The 19996-nt window shown below is 44.3% G+C and overlaps 1 protein-coding gene across 9 annotated transcripts in view; it reads left to right on the forward strand.

Annotated features, from left to right (window-relative positions):
• LOC149863728 (ferric reductase 1-like) overlaps positions 1-19996 on the forward strand; it is a 76373-nt gene that overhangs the window by 8865 nt on the left and 47512 nt on the right. For 8 of the 9 annotated variants that reach the window (XR_016442455.1, XR_016442459.1, XR_016442457.1 and 5 more), the window contains 7 exons: positions 3935-4071; positions 5435-5526; positions 5903-5987; positions 10413-10598; positions 13510-13611; positions 16920-17061; positions 19159-19272. Coding sequence is in view for 5 of the 9 variants with exons in the window: in XM_090048207.1 (XP_089904333.1) it covers positions 3935-4071; positions 5435-5526; positions 5903-5987; positions 10413-10598; positions 13510-13611; positions 16920-17061; positions 19159-19272 (858 nt within the window). In the remaining 4 variants the exon portion in view is untranslated. The remainder of the gene's footprint in view (positions 1-3934; positions 4072-5434; positions 5527-5902; positions 5988-10412; positions 10599-13509; positions 13612-16919; positions 17062-19158; positions 19273-19996) is intronic. The other variant, XM_090048208.1, reaches the window with a different exon arrangement.

A 19996-nucleotide genomic window follows, 5' to 3' on the forward strand; every position in this document is an offset into this window, starting at 1 on the left:
AAAGATAAGTTATATTGTCCTTTTAAATATGCAGAAAGTTTATTTTATCCCAACCATGTGAACATGTAAGAGTGGATTTGTTTAATATTATTTAAAATCTTGGAGTCCCCTGTGGTTCAGTGGTAGAATCCTTGTCTAGCACATAGGAGACCTGAGTTCGATTTCCAGACACATACACATACAACTACAGCCACGGAGGCACCAAACATCTGGAGTCAGTCTGGTCTCTGGATTCTGTCTCAGTGCCCTAAAGGGAGGATGGAAGGTCTGGGCAGCGTCCACTCCTCCAAAAATTCCTGCCCAGGCCTATGCATTGAAGGTCTGGATGGCCTTCATGCGTACACCATGATCCAGGAGGATCAACGGTTGCCATTTAAAATCTTAGATCCCAGCCTTATCAACTTCTGCATTTGTATAGATAATAGTTCCTTTGATTCTGAGGACTAAATAATGAAGTTAAAAGTTAGGTGGGTGTTTTTGGGATTGGTGCCTTCAAGTTTTCTCCTTTGCCTCTTGTCAAGTCACCAAAACAGCCAATCCCAGAAGAATAGGGTTGGAATGAACAAAACAAAATTTGTTATCCAAAGTAGAGAGACAGAGAGACTCTTGGTTTCATCTTAATGGCTATTTTTTTAATGCAACATGCTGCATAAAAACTGCATGTGATTTACTTCAATGAGGGCAATCTTCTTCAGTGGTTTTACATTCTGAATTCCAGTAACACAGGTACCAGATGAAGTCCTAAGAGTATTCACAGGGGAGTGTCCTCAGTGTTTTTTGTACCATGTGCTGGGTAATAATATGAAAGGATTCCACACCTGTACAAATAAACTAGTTCTTTATTAAGAGAACTGTGTAGGGAGATGCTGCAACTTTATCTACCATTGCTAGCTGCACATATTCAGCCTGCCTTCTCCAGGTCCTTCTCTCCTACAACCTTATTCCTCCCTCTAATTTCTAAATATGCTTTCTATCTTTCCTTTTAATAATTTCTATTGCTGCATCTTCTCTGCAAGCCTTTTCTGACTTCCTGGAGCCAGGGATTACTGGTATGAAGCTTTAAAGAATTAATCTTTACCAAAGGTCCACTGCAGCCTTATAGGTAGGGACCTACTTAAATCACAGTTTTGTAATTTATGCAGAAACCATGAATAACGGTGATCTCTGTGAAAAATGGCATTGGCTATGACTCTCTAGGAAATCATAAATCCCAAGAAAATAAATAAAAATGCTGGCTTCCCAGCAGGAACCAGCAGTTCTCACTGTTGCTGTGACCCAGCCTTGCAACCTGCCTTGGGAAGGAAGGTACCAGCTGGTGAGATGGCACGAAGGGCAGCAGCCAAGATGGTGGCTGCCCCCTTTGTGTTTCTCTGCCAATCAGTGTCAAGGGGCAAGGCTGCTCAAAGGGCAGCCAGAAGTCGAGATGGTGGCTGCCCCCTCATCCCGAAGGGTGGGGCTGCTGTAAAATGACCACAAAATCAGTTCTTCAGGCTGTAACCAAGCCATGGTAATTGCTTTATCACTGCATGTTAGGCAAGTCTCCGTTTACAGGTTTCAAGAAGCTGCCTTTGAACCAGTCTCTCACTTCTTGCTTGTGGCATTGATATTGATGGGGATCTGCTTTTATTTGGTTGCTGCCTTTGTTCTGTTGGTTTTATTTTGTTGGTGATGTATTTTGTAGTGCTACAAATGAATGTGCATGCAAGCTTTAGAGTTAGAGTGCTTTAGAGTTAGAGTACTTTAGTTACAATTTCCTTTATTCTTTCACGTATGCATTTTTGGGTTTCTGTCCATTTTCATTCTACATCGTATGTTAACTCTCAGTGATTAACTGTTTCTGATAAATGCTCACAGATTCTGGAAAGAAGTTGATTATTTGGATAAATTGGGGGATTCTCTTCATGCTTTTGATATCAGGCCTCTGGACAGTCGTGCTTTTTGAGATGCTCCAAATACCTTTAAAGTACTCCTAGAGAATGAGTGTACACATGTACATGACTGATGAAGCACTTAAGATGGCTCAAATCTTTAAAAATGAGGAACGTCCTTGAAGTGCTTCCTGAAACGTTTGTTGGCTCCAGTGGTCCTCCCACATCCCACAGTGGTCTGCTACACACACTCCCAGCAGCATGGGATAGCCACCGAGTTCTTGCTTTCCTGTGTGCTCAGATGCTCTCAGGAACTTCCGTAAACCCTGGCTGGAATGTAGCGATACTCTATGACTTTGCAGCTATTTTGAAGTGCTTTATGGCAGGGTTTCTCAACCAGTGGGACATGTCTAGGTAGGACTCAGGTTGTGGTGGCAAAACTGGAAGTGCCACAGTGGGACTTCCTGTTTTGCTTTTAAGCACTTCAGTCCTCTGGGGGACACCCCCCTCCCCGCTGGACCACTCGTTGACCAGTGGGACCAGGATTTTTTGACCTTACGTAGGTGGGACATAAGGTGCAAAAGGTTGAGAACTGCTGCTCTAGGACATGGGGGCAGAGAAGAAGGTTGATCTATCTGTATGGTGCTGAATTTGAAGTGCTTCAGGATTCAATGATCTATTTTGGAAAATATCATATTTTAGCCATTTTTGGAAAAATAAACTTCATTGCTAAACAAGAAAGAAATATTTCTGTACCTCCCTGCCTACTTCAGATATCTGACATCTTCAGGAAAAAAACAGCCTGATCTGCACATCAAAGAGCAACTCACACAAAGGGACTGACCCAGGGGAATATACATCCAGCCGCAGCTTCCCCTGTGCAAAAAATGAAGTTTATTTTCTACATAAGAGAACTTTACAGTCTTTGATTTCTCCTCAGCCTGAAGAAGGGTGTCTGAAAGCTTGCAAAGAGAGAATTTTTTTTGATATTTTAGTTGGTCTAATAAAAGGTATCACCTGTGAACCAAGAGTTTTGTATTTCAGGATTCAATGTACTTACTTCCAGTGCATGTAATTTCATGGCCTCAGCATTAACTTAATGGCCCTCTCAGATCAGTGGATGGCCCTCAAAAGTCAATAGCTATCTGACATGGGAGACTTCCATTCTCTTCCACTTTAACTTGTTTGCATTCGTATCACGTTTACTAATATTCCACTCCTGGAATATCTTTAGGGTTGTTGTAGCTTGGCATCATAGTCTCAGATTACCTTCTCTTTGATCTTTCTTCCTTTCAACAGTGTTTACACATAGGAGTTCCTCTACTGATTTTTCAATTTACTTGGGACAACCGTTGAAACCAGTGGATGTTGCCAGGCATTTGTATAAAAGAATACCTACCCAAAGATGAGGCACAGGTTGTCAAGTGACTGGTTACCAGAACATGTTCTTAACTTCACAAGCAGCGAATATTATATTCCTCTTTGGAAGTCTTGGCACCCTCATTTACCATGCATATAATTTTCTTTGCCTGGTCGCTGCAGGATCGGGTCATAGATGTTCTGTCTTTTGCATCCTGTGTCCGTGATCCTGAATTCTCAATAATGACTCTGTCCAAGTTATTAGCCTGTGTGTTCATTCTGCACTAGAGCCTGTCATAAGTTAGGTCCTTTGCCTGGACAATTACGTTGGTCTTGCTGTTTGGATGCATTTCTCTCGGGCTGCATTTCTTTCCCTCAGCAACCTCTGCTGTAAGCTGGAATCATGTTTCCCCACAAACAGCCCTGTCTCTAATTAGAGAATCTTTTTATCCTCCAAAGATGCCAGAGATCTCAATTCTGTAATATGAATGTCTATTTGCCCTTCTGCTTCTTCATTTTAGATGCAAAAAATCTCTGAGGTGTCATTTAAAGCATGCTTCAAATTCTTTTATCCGTTGTTTCAGTCTTTAGTAATATGAAAGTTAATGATGCTATAATTATTTGTTCTCGTGTTGTTAGTAAGTGGCATGAAGTAACATGTTTGAGAACAGCAGAATAGTTTAAGTACCTTAACATATTTCTCCCAGTGACTCTGCAGGCAAACGACAGCTCTAGCTTTAAAGGATTTTTGCTACAGACACGAACAGTCCTTGGAGATGTTGCTGTTGGTGCTTTCCACATTATAGATGTGAACACACAAGGTCTTTTGTGTAACAAAATTCTGGTAAGTGGTTTCATTTTTAAAAGTTTGTCTGACTCTTATTAAACTATTTTACTTAGATTACAGAAGAAGAATGGCAAATGTCTTATTTCTGCAATTACTCATGCTATCAGATATAATCTCAGGTTTCTTATGCTTTCTGTGGAGGTGAGGTACAGACAGCTGAAAGATTCTTACTTCGTCATATGTGGGGCCTGGGCCAGTGCGAGTCAGTGCTCAAGGACATGTGTGCAGTGTCTCCCGCCTGAGGCCACAGTGGGGCCAAGCCCATGGAGCCACCCTGTCCCTAGGCTGCAGCCTGTGACCTGTTCTACTCCAGTGACGCACCCACCTGCAGAGTGCAGACACCAGCCCAAGCTTCCCTGGCTGGAGCCCTGCTGCCTTCTCACTGTTAATCCCTGGGTAGGCGGGTCCCCGACTTAGGCCATGCAGGTGGGGCGGCTGGGGCTGGTGGCAAGCGGGTGCGGGCCAGCAGGAATCATTGGCGGAACTATGAGGCCAAGAGGAGCTGATGCCTTGCCAGGAGCAGCAGGGCCTGGGCCAGCAGGTGATGTGGAACCAATTATATTTATTTACATCAAACCCCATGGGAAAATGGGATTTGCTTAATGTTCTTTTGCTTAGCGCTCATTTTTTCCAGAACCAATTAAGAAGGCTAAGCGGGGGTTGCCGGTATCAGTAATTTCTGCATCAAGTGTTCTTACATTGTTCTAACTGCCAACTTTTGCTAAATTATCCTGGGTTCTGAAACCAAGCTGAGGTCGGGGGTGAGGGGTGTTGGTTTTGTTTTTTTCTTGACAATTCGGATATCCTTAAAATAAGCCATGTAATATTTGTTATTTCTATGAAAATGCACAGTTATGTATATAGCTAATTGTTTTAGTAATCTGGTGCTTTGACCTCCATTCAGAAAAGAACTCTTTTCATCTGGGATGCCAGGTAAAAAACTTAGAGCACTACTGGAGAATTTAGCTGGCTACTGGGGCAAAGATCTGTTGGACACTGATGCAGAATCTTTTTCCTTGGCTGGATGAGAGGGTTGCAGTTACTTTCCATCATAACCACTGCTGGCCATACAACAATTTAGTGATTTCAGGGAAGATTGCCTGTCCTCTTATTTGCAGAGTGAATAAAATTTTTATAATTGCAGCTGTGGATGCAAAGTAATAAAACTGCATTGTGCAGAAGGAATAGTTGGCTTGAAATGAAAGGCCAAGTGAAAGCTAATAAAGTCAGTCAGCTCTAACCAGATAATATCCTGGATCGCTGCTTTAGTGAGATGAGGACCTCTTGTTGTTTTAAGGGGGAAACTGCATAGCTTTCTTTTGTGTCAGCATTTGATTTTTTTTTCCCTTTGTAATTGCAGAATTCTTCTCTGAGTCAAACAAACCCTGAAAGTAAGAAAATTATAAGAGCAATTTGGGTAGCACCTGCAGACATAGGAAATGTTGAGTTCAGGTACATTTTTGGTTGCTTTAACATACCAATATTTCCTGAAGAAATGGACATGAATTCATTCTAAGTGGTATTATGAAAATGTTTTAAGAACCATCAATCATTCTTCTACCTTTAGAGTACTTATTTAATTTTAAATATATGTATTTTTAGGATACATTAGCTAAATGAGAGAGATGCTTCTTAGTCTTATCTTAGCTCGTAAGTAGTTTTCCCAGAAGGTAGCCTTAAAATATAATACCAGTTTTTATCTCTAAAGGTGCATGCTGCTATCTATATGAGCTATTCCATAACAAACACTAACCTATATGTGGTGCATCTCCTGTCTTGTCAGAACATGTCCCAAAAATGTATTTCACTGATCACTTTTTCTTTCCAGAGCAACTGTTGTTCAGAGTTTGAATGTATTTTGGACTGATGTCAAAAGTCAGACTCTTATATCTTCTAGCCATCCCCCTCCTGTGGTAAGTTGTTTAGTTTAAGTACAGTTGTGAATGGATTGTTTCATAAACATATGAGTAACCAAGTTTAAATAAGCTTCTGAAAAAAATAGAATTCATGGTACTTTTTCAAAGATGGCTTGGACTGAAAAGTATTAATGGAACTAAGTGCCATCTCATGTTTAAATAAACTGAATTTAAATTAAGTTTTGGGTGTTGGGGTGGTTTGTTTGTTTCTAATTTTCCTTATGTCCCATTGTAAATGGCCTGATTTTATTATCATTTCTTTCCTCAAATGAGAATTGTAGATATTATAGCACTGCTTTTGAGTTTGGCTACATTTGTTAGTTTTAATTCAAGAAAGCATGATGCTATACGTGTCTCATAAGGAGCTGATAAGCAAAGTCCAGGATTGAATCCTTCCCACCCTACTGGATGTTACTTAGAGCAGTGTGTGACCATCGGGCTAGAGGAGGGGGAGGGAGAACCCCCTTCGGAACAGCGTCACGGTGGAAGGGTGGCGCTATTCTCCTAGGTCCGGAGCAGATGTAGGGTAATCAGGTCCCCGCCCTGGTTCTCGCCCGCCACGACTTGTTGTAAGGTTCAGTGGGACGGCTCCTGATTCTCCGTAGCCCGGGATCCCTGACGGTCACGTTGCGGGGCTCCGCCACCCCTTAACACCCCGGCCTTCCGCCCCCTTGGATCTCCTGTAGGCGAGACCCCGGCCCTCGCCTGGGGTTTCCCGGTGATGCCCCTCACCGGATCCCTTGCCCCGGGGGAGAAGCCTAGCCAGCTGGTATCCCAGCTTTCAACCTGGGTCCTCCTGGGGATCCTCCCTTCCGGGTTCTGGTCTGCTGGTGTCCGGCGTCGGTCCAGGCGCTTATGGTGCCTCGTCGGTGCCCTCCCAGGCCCCTGCGCCGGCTCCCGAGCTGTAAACTCCGGGCGCAGGCGGGGCGCAGTCCGAGTACTCCCCGTCGCTGGAATCCTCGTCTTCCGGGCCAACCCGCCACTCCCCGCTCCGGGTTCGGGGTCCAGCTGCCACCGCTGTCCTTCCCCCCAGTGGGGTAAGCAGCCACTCCCCATCGGGGTCCGCGCTCCCGCCTGGTGCAGGTCCCCCTGCCGTCTCTCCTTCTGGAGCCCCTGTCTCCGCGGCAGCGAGTCCCCCCTCCGGACTCCCGCCGCGTCTGTTCCGGCCGGCTGTTTTTATTGCCAGCTCCCGGCCACCGGCACGGGCACCGGCTTCCGGCATAAACAAGCGGCGGATGTCCCGCTCGGGCTCCGCCGCCTCCGCGGGCGAGCCCCGCCCCGTCTCCCCGGGACACAGTGGTTCTCAACCTTTTTTGTACCAGGACCCATTTGTAAATATCAATGGCCAGTCCTGACCCCGTGCCTCTCACACCCAACCCACTGCTCCCCTCCCTCAGGGCCCAGCTCCCTGGTGTGAGGGGTAAGAAGGATTGGGGTGGGGGCAACCAGGAATTCTGACAGCCTGCAAGGGAAAAGCCACAGTTTTCCACATTTTTCTCCTATCTGTTTCTTAAGTTTGTTCCCTTTCATATGTTCTTGGAACCCACATTTGGGTCATGTCCCACAGTTGAGAAGCACTGACTTATAGCTAGAGGTGCACTGATACATCAGTCCCATATTGGATTGACACCAATGCAAGGAAATTTTGACAGTATCGGCAATTGGCTTTTTTTGGCTGATGTGTCCAATACATGCCCTGTTCATGCATGCAGCCACAGCACAGCATACAGATGGCCAGGAGAATAGCCCAGCAGCGTGGAGAGCAGCTGGGTCCAGCTGATAAGTCTGTTTGGGGGGAGGAAAGGGAAGGGCCATGGGGGTAAAGAGTGAGGCCCTCACAGAGAGGGAGGGAGCGGGGCTGAGAGAGGAGCAGGGGCTGCACTGCCAGGGCGGGATGAGGGACAAAGCCACGAGCAGCTCATCCAGGTGATGTAGGGAGGAGGGGGCAGCTCCTGGCACTGCAGGCACCCTGGGAGGGCATGGGGGGCATGTGCCCCTGCATCTGTCCGTGCAGTGAGGGTGGGGTGCCACTGCGGGCTGAGCTTGGGGTAGCGCTGGGCTCTTCCCAGAGGGAGGGCTGGGCTGGCCTGTGCTCAGGGTAGGTGGCAGTGGCACTGGGCAGGGAAACTACTGTGAATTCTGGGGTGGCTGCAGCCCCTCCCCCCCTCCATAACCCTCCTCACAGTGGCACAGCCACCTGCCCCGAGTGCAGCCTGGCCAAGCCCCACCACTAGAAAGAGCCCAGCACTGCCCCAGCCCTCCCTGCCCTGTGTGCAGATCTGGAGGCAAATGTCCTCCATGCTCTCCCAGGGTGCGTGCAGCAGCAAGACCTGCCCCTTCCCCTGCAGCCCCTGGATGAGCCACTTGCATCTCCTTCCCATGCCCTACCATAGCCCCACTACCTCCCTCACTGCGGGGGCCTCAATTTGCCCCCCACGCACATCTCTTCCCTTCCCCCTTGCCCCTTCCCCAACGATAGACTTACTGGCTGGACGCTGCTTTCCAAGTTGCCCGGCTACATATCAGCAATCAGATTGGTATCAGCTGATATGTCTCACTAAACATCATCCATAGCCATCGGTATTGGCCAAAAAAATCTCAATCAGTGCACCCCTACTTAGAGCACAGATGGGGCTTCTCTATCCCTGTCCATTACAGACCACTTTGTGCTGTTAAGTCCAATACAGTTTTCATCACTTTGAGGGTTTGGAAGAAGAATTTTTTCAATGGGCCTTTTTGGCACACAGTGCAGCTGCCCAGTGTGGCTACTTTTTGTGTTGAGAAATATTGGACTTTAAGCTTTAGTGAGGTTGCAGTATTTTTAATTGATTCTTTTTCTGTGAAATATTTTGAGGTTTTCACATTTTCAGGAGATGGAAATTCTGTTTTCCAGCCTGCTATGCTCATTAGCAATCTATAGTAACCAACCAGAACATCTTTTGATTTCAGTTTTTTTGAGTAATATTGTTCTTAGCAATATACTTTGCCAGTGTACATGATTCTTTCACAAAGACAAAATTATTAATTTAAAATAAACATTGGCTCTTATTATAGACAAAACTAGGGGAATTCAAGGCAACAATCTTCCTCAGCCCCTTTTATTCACAGATCAGTGGTTAAGGCAGTCATTCAGGATATGGAAGACTGAGGTTCAAGTCTCTCTGTTGCCTGACAGGTTTTGAACTTGTATCTCTTTCCTCCCACAAAAATACCCTAAGCACCAGGATATAGATATTTTAGAACAGAGTTTTCTTGGTCTGTCCTGTTGATTACACATCAACATTTTAATAAATAATTAAATTAAACTATTGCCCAGGTGTCCCACCTCCTGGGTGGAGTACCCTAACCTCCTGGGATTTAGAATCTCTCAAATTAGCTCAATGACTATTTAATTATCCCATGCAAAGTGGACAGGAAGGAATGAGGGCATACCTACTGCAGAATACTCTGCTACTTACAGTGGTAGTACATTTCACAGGGGGGTGAGAGACTGGAACTCAACTCCATAGGTAGAGACATGAACTGAGCCCAGGTCTTCCACACCTTTGGCACATCTACCTGTGAAATGTATTCGCTGCAATAAACTCTGGTGCAGTTTGTGCCAGAGTGTATTGCTCCCAGGCAAAGCATTTACATGTGTGCCTGGGACCGCAGCACATTGAGCCAGGGCAGAGCAGCCCCCGGCTGGCAGGGGGGCCCAGGGTCAGCCTGCCAGCCTGAAGCTGTTCTGACCAAGCTCAGTGTGCTGTGAAGGGGTTCGCTGGGGCACAAGAGTGCTGCAGTGCAGGGCTAGCCAGCAGGTATCCCTGCACTGTAGCACCCTCATGCCTCAGCCAGCCCCAGTCAGCCTAAGTATACATACATGTTGCAGTGGAGTAAATAACTGCCATAGGATAGTACTTGTATTGGGCAGTACTATCCTGTGGAAGAATTAATTATTTCACTGTGCCCTAATAGCACCTCACATGTATGCTGATGCTTTATTGCGGAGCTAATTAGTCTGCTCTGCAGTAAATGTCTCATGTACATGCACCCTGAGTGCATGTTCTAACCACAGAGTGATTGAATAAGAGGGGGCTGTTTTCCCCATCTTCCTTTTGGATAAGCAGCTGAAAATGAAATCTTTTATTTTGGGTTAAATTGAGGATTTTGTTCAGTCTAAGTGTTTAGCTTCATTTTTAGTTATCATTTTAATGAAGGAAAAGATCAATTCTTTTAATTTTTTAAAATTTTTTTGGCATAACCAAAATTTCTTCTTTTCTGACAGCTGAATCAAAAAATTAACTCTCACAGCCCTATTTCTAAGGGCTGAGGAGTTGAAAACAAAGTTTTGCTTTCATATATACATAGGAAAACATGGTCTCATTTAGAAAGTATTGCTTAATTAACTTATAATGGCTTTCATGCTGTTGTAATTTCCAGACTTCTGGGCACGTGGGTTGTGGCACAAAGAAGTTCTGTTTCAGCAGCCCTGCTGGGTGTAATTCAGATGACCCAAGCTGTTATTTCATGTCTTCCGAGGCAGAAGGTGGAGATGCTTTTAATTTGGAAATGAGTGGCCTGTCTGATGGATACATATCCATTGGGTTTTCCAATGACATGCAAATGGTAAGATACTATCACTGAAAACACCTGTGAAAAAGCAATACAGTTATGTTATGGAAATTACAAATACTTTGCACCAAACTGTTCGGTGCTTACAATGAAGTGAATAAGAGGACCTGTGCAGAAACAAAATTCCATTAGGTTTAGCAAAACTTGCAAAGATATTGATTATTAAAGGCCACGGTACACTAACTACATGATATTGTTATAATACTACAGTACCATATACAAATCAAATTCCATTTAATTGGCATGGGTTACCAGCTTCAGTTTCTTTTATTGTTATCTCCCTCTGTTTTTTTTACTACTGTTACAAGATTCTGCACGTGCACTTTGCAGTCAATTTGAATGAGATATACAAAATACAATATATCGCCCCCCCATAAGTAAATGATGTCCCTTATTTACTGAATTTTATTATCTCTGCACATATCCTGTGCTGATGATGTAACACTGTATCCTTGATCTGGTAAATTCCAATAAATTTTCCATTTTTTCTTAATGCACCGTGTTATGAATATCATCTGTAGGTCAAAGATGGTCAGGACGAGACCTAAAAACAGGAACCTAAAAATTAAGCAGCTTAGTAAGACTCCATTTCATCAAAGCACTAAAGCAATGTGGTCAAGTATTTTTGCTCAATTTGGATCCAGTAGACAGGTTTTCAAAAGAGCTGAATTCCATATAGCTGCCACTGAGTTGACTGGACTAAATATGGATTTAGTCTCTAAATATGAGTATATGACATTTATAAATACAGATTTAGGAGCCTAATATTTTTATATGAAAAACAAAGCTATCTGCAGATGATATAGCTGAATAATAGAGTTTACAGTCCTAGTATAAGACAAGAGACAACAAATAGAAATAGACTGCAGAGTACAAAGAAACAATGGGATAGTGTTGTTCAGCCAAGGCAGTGGTCTCAGCACACAAGCAACCTCACTATTGTTAAATTTTTTGTAGGCATCATGAAAAACAAGTCTTCAAGATAGACAACAACTAAGTGTTGTGAATATTTATAGGGAACTCCTGCCAAAGATGAGAAAAAGCAGAAAGTTGTAACTTAAATTTTTAACAGATGGGCAGTAGCAGATCCAGGATGGCCAAAAAGGTGTGATGGCATGGAAGAGCTCCCTGATCATGCATCCAGTGACTGAATGGATGCCGTCAGTGGCAAACTAGGGGCAAGGGCAGGGTGTGGCCATTCCACTACACCCCCCCGCATCTGCATCCGTAAATGGATGTTGGAGGCTGCCCTCAGGTTCAGTGGAGGCAACAGTCATTTTCTCAGTAGATGAGAGATGATAGGTAAAGTAACAGTAGGCTTTGAAGGGCCTTGAAAGTGAACACAAGTAGCTTATCTTTGTGATCGAGAAGGAGAGAGCCTATGGAGAAAGAATGCAAAGAGAGGATTGAAGCAGTGAGCTCTGAGAAGATGATCTTTGTAGCGGTATTCTGAATGAGGACGAGTAGGATGGAACTGCCAAGGACAGAGAGACGTTGCAGTAATTGGTATGTGAGGAGATTCGAGTTTTGGTTGTTGGCTATCTTAGAAAGGTTAGGAAGAAAATATACAAGATTTAGATGTACAGTAAAAGCTGCGCTATCTGGCATCTTACAAGCCGGCATGCTCTACTAACTGGCATGCCAGCTTGTAAGGTAAAGTGAAACTGGAAGTGCCCACCATGGGCTGCAGCCTCCCCTGGCCCCCCCCATTACCTCCCTCCAAGCACTGCCACTGCTTACCCTGAATGTAGCCCAGTCCCCACTGGGAAGAGCCTCACGTGGCCCCAGCCTGCAGCGGTAGCCTGCCCGCACCCGGCACACAGATCCGGGGGTTCACCTCCCTGCCCCCATGCCCTCCTGGGGTGCATGCAGCAGCAGGAGCTGCCCCCCGCTCTCTGTGCCCCCCAGATGAGCCATGGCTCCATCCTGCACCATGCCCTGGCTGGGCAGCCCCAGCCCCACTCCCTCTCTCACCACAGAGGCCTTAACTGCTCCCCCCATGCCCCTTCCCTCCCCATTCCCCTTCCAGCACAACAGACTTACCAGCTGGACGCAGCTGTCTACACTGCCAGGCTGTGCTCCTCGCCACTTATGTGCTGCGTTGCAGCTGTGCACATGCACAGGGCCTTTATTGGCCAAATTATCTGCCATATCAGGCAAAAAAAGTTGATTTCCGATGCATCGATATGATATCCGATGGGTACCAATATAAAGAAAATTGACTGTATTGGTGCACCTCTAGAAGACTGAGATCTGTTTTAGCCTTGTTAAATTGGAGTTAACACCTGCATAGCCACTAGGAGATATCGGAAAGGATCAGAGTGGAATAGAGATGCAGATCTCTGAGTTATTAGCACAGAAAATATAGCTGAATTCATTGTAATGGATGAGATAGGGTACTAAGGACAGAGAGCTCTGGAATTCTCCAAGAAAAGTTGGGCAGTAGATAAGGATCTTTCTAAAGGCATGCTGAAGAACCTTACTAGGTAAGAGGAAAAGGGGTCAGGACAGCATCATGGAACCTAAGTAAGGCCAAGTTTTCCATAAGAATAGCATGGTCAGCAGTGCCCAAAACAGCTCCCAGGTCAAAGGGAATGAGCATATGGTACTGCTTCCCAGCATCCTAGAAGAGCATGTTAGAGATTTTTGTCAGGAACAGTTTCAGCGGAGCTCAAGAACTAAAGGCTGAAGTAGAAGAGCTCGAATGGAACTGGAGAAGAGAAGTTTCAGAGACTGTAAAAAGCTCAACCAAAGAGCTTGGTTTACTACTGTTATGTGGGTTAAGTTTTTTATGGCCTTGTGCCCTGGAAATCCTCATCAAAATCTGTCAGCTTTGCCTGCATGCAAGTGCAGGATAGAATTCTGTTTGTGCTTTATCACCAACATGGATAAATCTGCTTTTCAGGGGAATGATGACATTTATATTTGCACTAAGAATTCAGCAGGACAGATAGAAGTTCAACATGCCGTTTCAACTGGACGAACTACTCCTGAAATTTTGCCTCTAGTAAAATAATTTTGGGTTCATTTGTATGTATGTGTATAATAACAACTCAAATTTCTTGCTGCTCAGTTGGCTTTATTCAGCTGCTGGGGTTGAGATGTGGATTTTTCAGTGTTGAATTCTGGACAGTTCAATAAGATCATCTAGATCCAAACTATAGTATCAAAACTTGAGGATATCATTCTGCTCTGAACAGGGTTAACCCCTAGAACTGAATTTACATGCACATTTGCTTTTATTCAAACTCTGAGTTGGTATGAGGAGAGGAGATATGCAGAAGCCAAGGGAGATGCTAGAGCAGAAAAAAACATTTGCTGCATTCATGGACTTACACAGCTAAACTTAAAATAAGCAGTATTCCGACAAACATTTAGCAAATCAGAAATGTAAGCTAAATAAAATACAGCTATATTATATGTACCTTCTGCAACAAGATAATAAAATACACTCTCTTTGTTTTACTAAAAATAAATCTTGTGTTAATTCTTAACTGTATTGTAACTGACCCACTGACAGCAATTGAGTTCAGTCTTAATTTATGCTGCACTGAGTACTTAGAAGAATAAGGCCCTGAGTCTTGATTTCACAGTTAATGCACTGGGAACAAATGTTTGAATAGAAGAATGACATTTTGGCTTAAGTGTACAGTTCCAAGCCTTGTGTGTGTAAATAATCCCATATTTCCATGGATAGTTCCCTTGAAGAGAATGGAATTTCTCCCCCTGCCAAAAATTTCTCAGATACAAATTTTTGGAGTCAGGCCCACAATGAGCTGTAGTTAAGATTCAGAAAAAAGAAAAGAAAGGCAAACAGTGCTGGGGTGGATCCAGAGGGGGTACAGTGGTGTGGCTGGAAGCCCCCTTTCAGACTGGACTGTGCTACTGGAGTCTCTGGGGACTTTAAAAATGCCCCAAAGTAGAAGAGTGTAGGTTGTAGCTGTGCTGGTCTAAGGACATAGGCAGACAAGGTTCTTCGAGTGAATCTGGTATCTTTTATTAAACCAACTAAAAAAGTTGGAAAACAATTATTAAGCAAGCTTTCGGGTTCAAAAACCCTTCGTCAGGCTAAGGAAGTTTCAGCAGTTGGTGTGTGCTCCTCCTGGATGGAATGAAAAGTAAAGCAGCCAGAGGCTGGGCTGGTATGCATACAAGACAGGCAGTCAGTGAAAATGTAGATTGAGGAGTCAATGGGTGAGAGACAGGCTGGGGAGGTGTGTGTGGGGGGGGGGAGGGGAAGAGAGAGAAGGGGGATGAATAGTGGAGAGATACCTGGGGAGTCAGATGTCAGGCAGGTTATAATGTGTCATAAATCCAATGTCTATATTTAGTCCATGATTTTTAGTATCCAGGAGGTTGATGAGGTGCAGTTCATAGGCTTATCTCTGGGAAGAGTTTTGTGAGTTTCCTTTGAGGATCCAGACTGAGAGATTGGAGAGAGAGTGGTTTTCTTGTGAGAAATGTGCCTCCACAGGTAACTGGGTATTCCTGTCTTTGATGGATTTCTGGTGTGTGTTCATTCTGGTGCGCAGTTGTTGTTTTGTCTCTCCTACGTATTTTCCATCAGGGCATTTGGTGCATTGGATGAGATGTATTACATTTCTGGAGGTGCAGCTGTAAGATCCAAGAATGCTGATGGCTCTGTTGCGGGGGTGTAGTAATTGTGGGGGCGGGGTAGAGATGTGAGAGCCATCCATCCTAGCCTTCAAACAAGCACCAAACCTCGCTAACCTCATCACCAGAAGCAAACTTCCTCAAGTCCAGAACACACCAAAAGGATCCAGACCATGCATGACAAGAAATGCAAAACCTGCCAACACATCTCCACCCCACCCCCCCACACACAATTACTATATCCCCCAACAGAGCCATCAGCATTCCTGGATCTTACAGCTGCACCTCCAGAAATGTAATATATCTCATCCAATGCACCAAATGCCCTGATGGAAAATACATAGGAGAGACCAAACAACAACTGCGCACCAGAATGAACGCGCACCAGAAATTCATCAAAGACAAGAATACCCAATGACCTGTGGGGGCACATTTCTCACAAGAAAACCACTCTCTCTCCAATCTCTCATTCTGGATCCTCAAAGGAAACTTACAAAACTCTTCCCAGAGACGAACCTATGAACTTCACCTCATCAACTTCCTGGATACTAAAAATTATGGACTAAATATAGACATTGGATTTATGACACATTATAACCTGCCTGACATCTGACTCCCCAGGTATCTCTCCACTATTCATCCCCCTTCTCTCTCTTCCCCTCCCCCCCCCCACACACACCTCCCCAGCCTGTCTCTCACCCATTGACTCCTCAATCTACATTTTCACTGACTGCCTGTCTTGTATGCATACCAGCCCAGCCTCTGGCTGCTTTACTTTTCATTCCATCCAGGAGGAGCACACACCAACTGCTGAAACTTCCTTAGCCTTACAAAGGGTTTTTGAACCCAAAAGCTTGCTTAATAATTGTTTTCCAACTTTTTAAGTTTGTCTAATAAAATATATTAGATTCACCCAAAGAACCTTGTCTGCCAAAGTGGAAGAGAATCCTCCCTTTCCCTTTGTGCTCAGAGGCATATCCCATTCATCCCCCGCTGCTCCTGTTCCCACTGTCCCAAGAGCAGGGGAAGCTTCAGAGCTGCTCCTGCCCACTCCAGCTGGGTTGTGCTGAGGCTGGGCTCACTTAGGGCTGCAATAGCTGCAGCAGTTTTCTGCATCTGCATTTGTGGTTTCTTCTGGGGGAACGAGGCAATGTGGGGGAACCTACCCTCTTCCCATGGCTGTTACCACTCTTCCCAGCTAAACCTAGCTCCTGCGCAGCCTAGTTGGAGCAGGCAGGAGAATGTCTGAAGCTTTACCCACCCCCAGGGCAGCTTGGAAAGTAGCAGTGCCTGGAGGAGGGGATGAAAGGAGAAGGGAAGGGAGGGGGCATGCCTCCAACCACAGAGGGGAAGGGTAGGGATGCTTACCTTTGGGAAATTGAAAAGTCCCCAGAGACTCCCACAGCATGGCTTGCCCATACTAATGGGTTGCAAGGCAGGAGGCTCGGAGTGGAGGTTCTGCCACCTCTGCAGCGCCCCCTTTTGCCCAATCCTGGATCTACCCCTGGCTGCCTCAGCTTCTACTGAAAAATGGGGCATGGTGAAAATTCATAAGTATTTCCTATGAATAGCACGTAATACATTTTATAAATAGTAAAGACTGGGTAATTCTACTTTGTACTACTAAACTCACAATTTCCATGCTTTTTATTGCTGTGCAACAAATGTCTTGCATAATAATTTCGTATAATCCTCCTCTAGGGTGATGTGCAGAACATAGTGACTTCCTTTAACAATGGTATTATCAAATGTTCTTTTACTACAAAAAATGCCATATCAACTCGCTTGAAAGCTGTTGGCACTTCTTACTTCATATTTCTGGCTGTTGGACCGTCAGTATCTGGTGAGTGTCACCCTATCGCACAGGATCCAAAAGAAATAATAACTGGGGAGGGGAACATATGCCCTTTTTTATTTTTACCTTTTGGCCAAGGCAGAGAGGTTTGAAATATCAGCAAGATAACTCTAGCGCATTTTTTGGTCTGGAAAGAAATATTGGTGATACAGTAATAAATTGAAGTTGTACCTGAAGTTTACATTATTGTAGTGGAATAACTTCTCCAAATATTTAACTTTTAACATTATTATATGCTTTCTGGTATCACCTAGAAGCAACAACCAAAGCCAGAGCCTCATGGTACTAGGCTCTGTACAACTACATAACACGAGATGGCCCTTTTCCCTCAAGATATGACAATTAAGACAAAAGGTGGGAGAGAAAATAGAAGTAAATTTGAACTTAAGTAGGAGAACATGTCTCCCATTTCCATGCCCTAGTCACTAGTGAATCTGTAGTTCCAAATATTAAAATGCCCCTTTTGAGACCAGACACAGCTTGAAATAAAAATCTCAGTGCCTGTTGCTGTTGGAGGGGATAATCTGGCATCAGGACAGAAAAGAAAGGGGGAGGGATCAAATTATCTTTTGTTTGCCTCATGGCTGCTCTTAAGACAGTCTTGTTAAACATTTTTGTGGGGATTGGGACAGAGGATTACTCCTGTCTCGAAACTTTGTCAAAAAGAACCAAGATGTCTTGTTGGTGAGCCAGACTTTTACAGCTGAATCAGCAAACAAGGACCCTTAAGTTTTCATAGGCCACTTAAAGAAGTTATTGATCATGCTGTAACTTTAAGCGCTTTACACAAGCACTTAAAATTACAGCGTCATCAAAAATAAACAGGCATTTGTTGTTTGGTGAGAATTCAAAGCCTTCATGCACTGGCTGGGGCCAGGAGGCTGGGGTCACTGTAACCTGTTGTGGAAGCCTGGCAGCTGGGCAAGCTGGTGTCTGGACTTGTTCCTGTGCCTGCCTGGGGACCCAGGGGCAGGGATTCCCCCATAGGATTGGGGGGTGCTCTCAGGGGGTGAACCCCCTAAGCAGTGCCATTGGGCACTGGGGACCTTCACCATGCGGTTTGGGTTGTCAGCCAAGGCCCCTCCACCCCCCATTGCTGTACTCTCCCCCTCCTTCCCTGGCTGTCCAGGGAGCAAGCTCTCTGCCTCCTCCCTGTGGCAGACCAGGGGCATGACACATAAGCCTCATAGGGAACTATGTGCAAGTTCCCTAAGGCAGAGGTGTTCAGTGGGGGGTACGCGTACCCTTGGGGGTAGTTGGGAAGGCCTCGAGGTACTTGGCAGCGGGTGCTGCTGCACCACCGTCACTTCTGCTGAGATTTCTGCCACCACCATGCCACCAGCACTTTCACCACCAGTGTGCTCCTGGCACACTCGCCAATTGGCCACTGGGGGACCCAGCACCACCAGCAGTGCTTGTTGACAAGCTGCTGAGGGATTCCTTCTTTCTCAACCGGCCGCCAGGGGTGCACTAACCCAAAAAGGTTGAAAACCCCTGCCCTAAGGCTGTCTAATTTACAGCACTTTCATTTATTACCTGATTTAACTTGGGTTACGTTTTTGCATAATTGACCATTTTAAAAGCACTCAGCAACTGTGCATGTGTGTTATGACATGGCTATAGAGCACTTGTAGGAGCCAAGTTATGGAAAAAAGTGTCACTTCTGTCTGCCCCCATAGTGCCTTATTAGACCAATTGTATTCATGTAAAAGGGAATATTCTGGTTAAATCCCAACAGATGGGAATACCATTTTAGAGTCTGATCCTGCAAAGTCCTCAGTGTACTGGACTAGTGTAATTTGCAGGGGATCAACACTTTTTGAAACCTACCATCTGTTTGGAAGCATAAACATGGATGTTATGAGCCCAGCTTCAGGCTTGCAAGTTTGCAAATGTTGTGTGTGCAAAGAATGGATAAAATATTTAATCATGCTCACAGCATGGACTACCTATTCTTCATGTTCCCAAGATAGAGGGATATCAAGTGCCTGGGGTAAACCTATAGATATTTGGGGATCTCCTAAAATTCCATGGACAAATAGAATTTGAATATATCATAAAGGAATATATTTTGATTCCTTGTAGGACAGATACGGAAGCATTCAAAGATGCCTTTTATCACAAATGAGAAAGTGAATATTTCAAGCTATATAGCAGTAGGTAGCACCAGTTCTACACCTTCCATTATTAAGGCTCATGGTAAGAGTTTTCTTTAAGTATTTACCTTCCTTTATAACTGGGAAATATATGCTCTTGTTTAGGCAAACTGGCGTATACTTTCCTGTGGTAGAAGGCAGTACCCAGTCCTGAAGATCTGTCTGAAACTAGTACAGGACTGAATTTTACCTATCCTCAGTGGATCTTTGACATTTAAGAGGAAAAATAAGAAATTTTTGGTGGTAATTTGATATCTTAAAATGACAGGTGTTCCCATGCATTTATTTGTTATGCCAGTATTCCAGACAGAGTTTTCATTTTATAATTGTTTTCAACAGAATCCCATTTATTTACAATTTGTCTCTCAAAAAAAATGTAACAGCTTTCCAAGTAAATGATGCATTTCCTAGGAAGGGCACAGTACTGGGCATTAAACTGTAATTTTAAATTTGAACTCAGGGGTTTTTTATTATTATCATATATCAAGCCTTAATAGTTTTACAGATTTTGTTACTAACTTGTTCTTCTATTTGCGTAGTAACAAAGATAGAAACATGTCAATCAGAGACTCATTCTGTAATGTTACCCTGTAGAAATCATTGCTATGTGTCTCTACTTTGGGAATGAAAAGTCAAGGTGACAAAAAACAAGATTCTGGATTCCCTAGCAGCAATCAAAAACAGCTGCCTATCTGTTATCTACCTTAAAAAAGAAAGAAAAATGCTATCGCAGTGCCTTTATTAATTATGACACTAAATGGAAGAAT

Source organism: Crocodylus siamensis, chromosome 5 (assembly GCF_052110815.1).
Source record: "Crocodylus siamensis isolate JL-2025a chromosome 5, ASM5211081v1, whole genome shotgun sequence".
NCBI classification, from domain to species: domain Eukaryota; kingdom Metazoa; phylum Chordata; order Crocodylia; family Crocodylidae; genus Crocodylus; species Crocodylus siamensis.